At 35.0% G+C, this 8,221-nt stretch overlaps 1 protein-coding gene across 1 annotated transcript; it reads left to right on the forward strand.

Moving 5' to 3' along the window:
- Window positions 1-3,023: 3,023 nt before the first annotated feature.
- LOC110735633 lies at window positions 3,024-4,515 on the forward strand. Its single transcript, XM_021915823.1, has 2 exons — window positions 3,024-3,071; window positions 3,955-4,515. Exons 1-2 carry the CDS (start codon window positions 3,024-3,026, stop codon window positions 4,513-4,515), a joined length of 609 nt encoding a protein of 202 aa, XP_021771515.1.
- Window positions 4,516-8,221: the final 3,706 nt, after the last annotated feature.

Genomic DNA, 8,221 nt, shown 5'->3' on the forward strand with positions numbered 1-8,221 from the left:
TTGATTTTTTGTGGCTATTTTGTTCGAAATTTGTGCTTTTTTTTAATAATTTCTGTTTTTTCATTAATTTTTGTTCGACTTTGTTGTGGGTTTTTTATTATTTGATGTATATTTGTATTTCTTGTTTGATGTTTTGTTATTTTTATGTATTTCTGTTTTATATTTTCATTTATCTTTGGTTATTTTTTTTGTTTGATTTTTGTTTGTTGGGTTTAAATCTTGATCTTAATGTTTCTTTTGTAATTTTGTGGGAAGGGTGAGTTAGTGTGAGTGGGTGGTGATGGGAAAGGTTGCAGTGGGGGTGGGAAGGGGGCAGGGAGGCCAGAGAAGGGGTGGTGGTGCGCTAATTTTTTTTTTATTTTTTGCGACGGCCAACTATCGCTAAAAAAATTTTATACGACAGTTTTCCTTTCTATCGTAACTTACGACGGTTTTAAACTGTCGTAGATTAAATTTAACGACAAAATATAAAACTGTCATTGAAATTAGTAAAACCGTCGTAATAATTCTTTACGACAGCCAAACTGTCGTAAAAATGAAATTCTACGACAAGTCTGACTACGACAAACTCATTACGACAGTTGACTGTCGTAACTATTTTTAGCGACGGTTTTTGTTATTTTTTGCGGCAGATTTTGTCTGTCGTAAAATTATTTTTTATTGTAGTGGTTGATTCAAGAAAGTTATCTTATTTATTTACTCACTCACATAAGTTGAGATTGAGTCAAAGAAGTATAATAGTGCATTTTATGCACCAAGGTAGTAATCGTGCAATTTTGTGCACAAAACTAGGCAAGGAACCTTAATTAAAATAAATAATATGTGCTCACTAAATAATTCAAGAATGAATTGGAAGTATGTGTTGATTGTTGTTGTGTTTGTTCTTATTGATTGGTTGGAGTCACCACAAATTAAATTGGTAAATCACATAAAGTGTAAGAAGATACGCACCAAAACTCTTGGAACGTATACACCTTGAGTATGAACACATGGGGGGAGAGTTATGTGACTTTATATTTTATCATAGATTCTACAAGGGTACAAGACATTGTACTTTCTTTTATTATTAATGCGTTGGAATTCCGTCACAATGTGACATAGTAGGTGCCAATTGGGGTAGCTACCTAATTGGAAGCTCAATATTTAAATGGGTTATTTTTAAGGAAGGAAACTTGTTCGATGCGTAATCCAAAACTATTAATTATTAGTTATTATTGTTAGTATGAGTCAAAGGTAAGTTGACATGTGATTGTATGGCGAGCATGTTTTAATTATTTATTGCTAGGATATTTATGTTAGTGTGGTGCATATGTACTTAGCTTTTGCTGATTCCTACTTTTGTGTTTATGTTTGGCTTTCCTTTGGATTGGATTTAGTATGACCCATATAAATATGGTGAGTAGAGGGGTTGAAATAAAGAGAAAGTGACAAGTACTTGAAGCATGAAGGGAATGAGTGCAGAGAGTTACTTGTTATGCTTTCTTAATTTTTATATTTGAATTGTTGATTTATTATTCATGGACTAATATTGTTATGCTTTATTTTTAAGTTGGTTTTTAAATGGCCATGTTTGAATTGTTTCCAACTTGTGAACGATTTATTTTACTTTCGTTTTAAGGTTGTGAACTCAAGTTTTATTTTGAAAAGTTAGTTTTTAGTTTTAGACTTCCGCTGTGTGACTTTGAAAATAGCATTAGTCGTTATCACAGTGGCGGTAATATTTTGGTAATTTCCTAAAATGAGTTTTATTTAGAGTAGAAAGAGTATTTTAAAAGGAGGAAATTTCCAAGGTATTATGGTTAAGTGGTGGTAAAATCAAATTTGTAAAAAAAATTTGGTGTTAGAATAATTTTTTTTGGGGGGGGGGGGGGTGTTAAAAACCAATTTCGGGTTTTTTTGTGTTTTTTCTGTTAAAATCCAAAATTTCCATAATTTTATGATACGATGATGTCAGCAATTGCTATTTTAGTATTAGTTATTGATTACGGTTTCTCAGCCCATTACAAGAGAACCTCTTACGATGTATTTCTGTTTTATGAATCCAATTTGATGCCTAATTCCACATATGTATAAACCCTAATTACCTAAATAATATGGCTATTTGATCCCATTTACTATATAAAAAAGTGAGGCTCACAAATGAAAGTTTTGCCGGAATCTATTTGAGTAATTGTGGGTGGAGAACTACTAGCGTATAGGGGGTATTGATTGTAAATAAGTTGAAGTATTTGTTGGGGCAATGTACAGCTGGCTGTATAGTTGGGTAAAAAGTATTACGGTGGAGACAAAAAGGTAACGGGGCTAGTTTAGAGAAAGCGGGAAAGTGAAATGGTACATTTGATAATCTAATGGTACTTTTTATGGTTACAGTGGTACTTTTGTGTACTATTATGCATATATATTATACCATTAGATTATAGATTGTCTTAGTAGTACTATTATATCTCACAGTGGTACAATATTTGATGTACAATTTACATACTTATTAGTACGATTTGATAAATATTTATACCACTACGACATTTAATGGTAAAATTTACCTATTTGATGGTATGCGTAACTTAAAAATGAAACGGGGTCAAACAAAAGTCAGCTCACTTTCATTTAACTCAACCCATGCGCATTTACGCCTCTGCCCTCCTATTTACAAACCATGTAAATGCCGCCTATGCGCACTAGTATCACTCTGGGTGGGTAGTATTGTTACAACTTTTTTTACTTTTTAGGGTGGTATTGAAAAATAAAAAATCAACTGAACTGCTATTCGTCGTTCGCAAATTACAGGGTGACGCTCCCATTTTTAGGTGAAATGACATTTTTGCCCTTGTGTGTATTTTCTCTATATAAGGGTCCACCATGAGTAACTTTAGTTACCGACAAGATAAATAATATTCCCGAGCCCGCCACTTGTCTTAAAAAAATCCCGAGCTCCAAAAATTCCCGGTCCCACCATTGTATGGTAATCCCGAGGAATTTAAAAATCCCGGGGTAGAAAAGGAAAGTGTACGGAGCGGTGTTTTACGATGGACGACGACAACGTTCACACGCCGGAGGGTTCGTCGGAAGAATCTGTAAGTATTTCGAAAATTTTTTTTTTTTTGGAAAGAGGATATCCGCCCAAAAAATCTGGATGCTTAAGTGGGGATCCGCCCTAAATTTTCGGATCTCCCACTACATCCGCCTGAATTTTCCGGATGTTAAGTGGGAGATCCGGAAATTTTGGGCGGATCCCCCCTTAAACATCCGGATTTTTTGGGCGGATGTCCCAATTATATATATATATATATATATATATATATATATATATATATATATATATATATATATATATATATATATATATATATATATATATATATATATATATATATTTTATACGTAATTGTCTTTTTATTATTTTTATTATGAATAATAGTTATATTAGTTTGTATTATGTATTATTTGTTAATATTATGTACTTATTATTATTATTATTATGGTTATTATTATTATTAATTTTGTTAATATTACTAAACTTTTGTTATGATTATGATTATTATTAATATTATTATTACTACTATTATTACTATTATATTGTTGTTATTATTATTATATTAGTTATTATTTGTTAATGTTATGTAGTTATTGTTGTTGTTGTTATTATTATTATTATTATTATTATTATTATTATTATTATTATTGTTATTATTATTATTACTATTATTATTATTATTATTATTATTATTGTTATTATTATTATTACTATTATTATTATTATTATTATTATTATTATTATTATTATTATTATTATTATTATTATAAATACTATTATTATTGTTATTTTTATTATTATTATTATTATTATTATTATTATTATTATTATTATTATTGTTATTGTTATTATTTATATTATTATTGTTAAATTTAAAATACTAATCCTTGCGTGTTTTATTTGTTTGTGTTATAATTTTATAGGATTCGGAGGTTGAAGACGGCGGTGACGTTGTGAATTACAGTGCACATTTTGTGACAGACACGGTTTTTCTAACGTTTGAGGATGCAGTTATATGGGCGGATGTTGTTACAATAAATCTGGAATTTATTTTGGTGAAATCGTCTTTCAACAAACAGAGGGATGGTCGACCATATCGATATTTAAGATGTGATCAGGGACACAGGAGTAAGCCAAGAGATCTTGAGAACGCAATTCGGAAGGACACCAAAACCAAGGGCATTGGTTGTCCTTTCTACATCAAGATATGTTACGAGTTCAACACCAATACTTGGGTTATCCGGGCAAAAGATGATGCAACTGGGACCCATAACCATCCAATGATTGCGTATCTAGAAGGTCATTGTAAAATTAGTGGGTTGAGCCCGAATGCGAAGCAGGTTGTGCGTAACATGACGAAGTCTAAGGTTGCACCGCGTAACATCATGGCGACTATTGCAGAGCAATTTCCTAATGATCATCCAAACATCAGACACATCTACAACTGCCGGAATGACTTTAGAGTGGAGATGTCTGATGGGTGAGGAGTTGTTCAGCAGTTTCTACATTTGGCGAGACAGAGTCAATATCTTTACTAGGTCATGTCCGATGATGAAGGCGTTTTACAGCACGCCTTTATGGCGCATCCAGTCATGGTAGACATCCTACGGACGTACACATATGTGATCGGTATGGATTCCACTTACAAGACTAACCGATACGGGATGCCGTTCTTTGAGATAGTTAGTGTGACACCGACAAATCAGAATTTTCTCGTCGGTTACGTGTTCATGCGCAACGAGAGCACGGCAAGCTATCGATGGGTTTTGCAGAGGTTGAGAGACGTGATTGGGTATGATAAGGAGCCGTCGGTTTTCTTGACAGACCGTGAGCTTGGGCTATGTGCTGCATTGAGGGAAGTGTTTCCAGGAACCTCGCACTTACTTTGTCGATGGCACATTAACAAAGATGTGGAGGCTCGGGTCACTGCTATGTTCAAAAACAAGAAGATCGGTGCGTCTTTCAAAAATGGAAAATGGAAACGTATCATGGACGCTGCAACCGAGGATGATTATGAGGCCGCTGTAGATATAATGAAAGATACAATATGTAGAGAACACATGGCTTTGTCATAAAACGAAGTTTGTGACATTTTGGACAAACCAAGTTCTACATTATGGCAACACCAGCACTTGCAGAGCTGAGAGCCAACATTCGGCCGTGAAGATGTGGTTTGATTCCTCGACAGGTTTGGTGTTTGCTTATTGTAGTTCATGTATGCCACGTGACCCCCAAAACTAGGAATAACAGTTTCATCCCCAGGCCCACCTGGCATCGGCTCCTGCACCACCCATGACTCTAACGAGCTGGTAGAAGCTTGAGCTGGTTCACTACTACTAACATATCTCCCATGGTCACCCCTATACACAGTACGGTAATCCCGAGGGTCATACTGTGCATCTCCAGCAGCTTGACTTCCTCGCTCTTCATCCTCATCGTCAGATGAAGGCACTCCAGTAGACGAATACATGGGGACGCTCCCCTGTGATTGATGCTCCCCCGACCAAGTACCAGCAGTCCCATACTGCTGCTCATGGTGAAACGGTGCTTGTGAATTTCCTGCACCACCTAACTCCCTCCTAACAGACGCATTCAAACGTCTTGATCTTGCATGCCGAGGACCAGAACCCTCAATCTGCATTAAATAAATAAGTACATAATAATATTTCAATAATAATTCAAATTCAAAAATATTAAATCAAAACTATAATAAATCAAATCAAATAAACAATAATAACAACATTACTAACAATAACAATAATATTATTCTTAACATGCTAATATACTACTAACAATAACAACACACCAATAACACACTACAAATAATTTCAACACATTAATAGACCAAATCAAAACTATAATTAACCACAGAATTGCCAAAATTCTAACGCAACAACGACAATAACAAAAACCAAAAAAAAACAATAACAATAATAATAACAACAATTTCAGTCACCAACCATAATACATAACAACAATAACAAATACCAATACAAACCAAATAAATTTTACATAACAATAAACACAATACATAACAATAACAGACTTATTATTGCAAATATGAAGATGCAAAATCATGAATTACAAATAAAAAACATAAAATACAACAAAAACAATGCCACAATTAAAATGTAACAATAACAATAACAACAATTTAAGTCACCAACCATAATACATAACAAATACCAATACAAACCAAATAAAATTTACATAACAATAACAATACATAACAATAACAAGCTTATTAAAATGTAAATCAAGAATTCTTGCAAAAGTAAAACTCATGGAAAGAAATATTGCAAAACTAAATCAAGAAAAAATACATAACAATAATTATTGCAATATTAAATCAAGAAAAAAAATTATTTTAATGCCACAAATCAAGGAAAGAAATATTTTTAAAATAAAAATTAAAAAAAAAATAATGCAAGAAGTCAACGAAACCGAGGGAAAAAAGAAAAAAAAATCTGGAAACAACCACTTCCGCCCAGAAATTCCGGAAGTGGCTGAGAACTTCCGGAAATTTCAGGCGGAAACCACCATTTTCGCCTAAAATTTCCGGAAGTTCTCCTCCACTTCCGAAATTTCTAGGCAGATGTCACGGTTTCCAGTTTTTTTTTTTCAAAATTCAAAAACTTAAAAAAAAAAACAAAAAAAACTCACTAGTTCGCCGCCGCTAACGCCGCCACCACGACCACCAAACGTCAGCCCATTTCTTCGTCGGTCTGCCATTGTCGGATTCAACGTTTAATTGCTAGATTTTCTTGTGTTTGAGTAGCCTTCAACGATTTTGGTTTTTTTAAAATAAAAAAAATTATAATTTGTTTTTTCAAAATTTCAGATTTTTTGGAAGGTTTTAGAGGGAGAGAGTGTGAAAGAGTGATTTTGTAAGACGGGAAATGTCTCGTAAGTGTCATAACTTAGTTTATCGAGTATTTATATATGGAGGGCAATTTAGGAAATTCAAGTACAAAATGCGAACGTCACCTAGTAAATTGCGAACGACGTTTAACAACACCCAAAATAAAAGAGAGTTGTTTCGGGGTTTTCTGAAGTGTCCTGCGCGAGAGTTACAATTCCAAGAATGCCCTTCGACCGCCTGTACCTGCAAAACCACGAAGACTCCGGTTGGGTGGAGCTCCGCCTCTGACGATCAAGTCAGTGATGTACGGGAGGAAGAAAGTGCGTAAAGCGTTAAATTACTTCTCGCGTAATGGGAGAATTCCGCAATTAAGATTGCTCGGTTTTGGTGTAAGTGTATTTATGATTGTATTCAATGCCCCATTAATGAAGATTCTCCCACTATTTATAGTGGGGAGCATTGGTTCCCCATTTAGGGTTCCTAGGACACGTGTCAGCAGGAGATTGGAGCCATGCTGACCAATGGTAAGGTGCCACGTGTCGCTCAACCATTGGGCCACGTGGCTGGGGTAATTTTACCCCAAACATTTGCCCCTCTCAGGTGCTGACGTGGCAAGGTGCCACGTGGCACCTGAGAAGAGAGCTGACGAAAGAAGATGGTTTTTTTTTTTTTTTTTTTTTTTTTTTTTTTTTTTTTTTTTTTTTTTTTTTTATGAAACCCCTTCAAATTCTAACTGAAGGAAGAGGGAAAAGCAGAAGGGGAAGGGTCGCGCACCTTTGCCTTCCGGAACAACCCCTATAAATAGGGGAGGAAGCACACGAGAGCTCATTTACAAACTTCGTGAAATTTCTTGAATTTTGAGAGCATCCGGCATTTCAGAGCATCCGGTACTTGAAATTCAGAGCACACGGAGACTTCATAGTTTTAAGAGCAGCCGGTTTTCAGATCGCCTGTGCAGTAGCAAGCAAGCAAAAGTTTTTCGAGAGGGTACCTCAGAGAACCCAGCCGGTATTTAAACCGTCTGTGTCTTTGCAAGCATCCCCAAGAAATTTCTTGAGGTTTTCAACACTCTACTCTAGGTACCGTCTCTATTCTTTCTCGCTTTTCCATGTATTTCCGTTTGCGTCTTTTGCTTGGATTTTTGTTTACAAGTTCCATAGGTAGATGGACCCTTTATACCCATACCCGGACCATAGTTGTGAACTCAGCCGGTCAATTGATACGGCTGAGTCTAGAACTGGATCTGCCGCCTCTGATCTTAGGAATTTCCCCTTTTCAACGCCTGTATCGACCGACTCCATGTCTGTGCAGGACACCATGGCCAGAAT

The sequence above is a fragment of the Chenopodium quinoa genome, unplaced genomic scaffold, assembly GCF_001683475.1.
Source record: "Chenopodium quinoa cultivar QQ74 unplaced genomic scaffold, ASM168347v1, whole genome shotgun sequence".
Lineage (NCBI taxonomy): Eukaryota > Viridiplantae > Streptophyta > Magnoliopsida > Caryophyllales > Amaranthaceae > Chenopodium > Chenopodium quinoa.

Coding starts and splice junctions, on each gene's coding strand:
- LOC110735633 (XM_021915823.1), top strand. CDS start 3,024: ATGGACGACGACAACGTTCACACGCCGGAGGGTTCGTCGGAAGAATCT. Junction 3,072..3,954: donor AGGGTTCGTCGGAAGAATCT/GTAAGTATTTCG, acceptor ATAATTTTATAG/GATTCGGAGGTTGAAGACGG.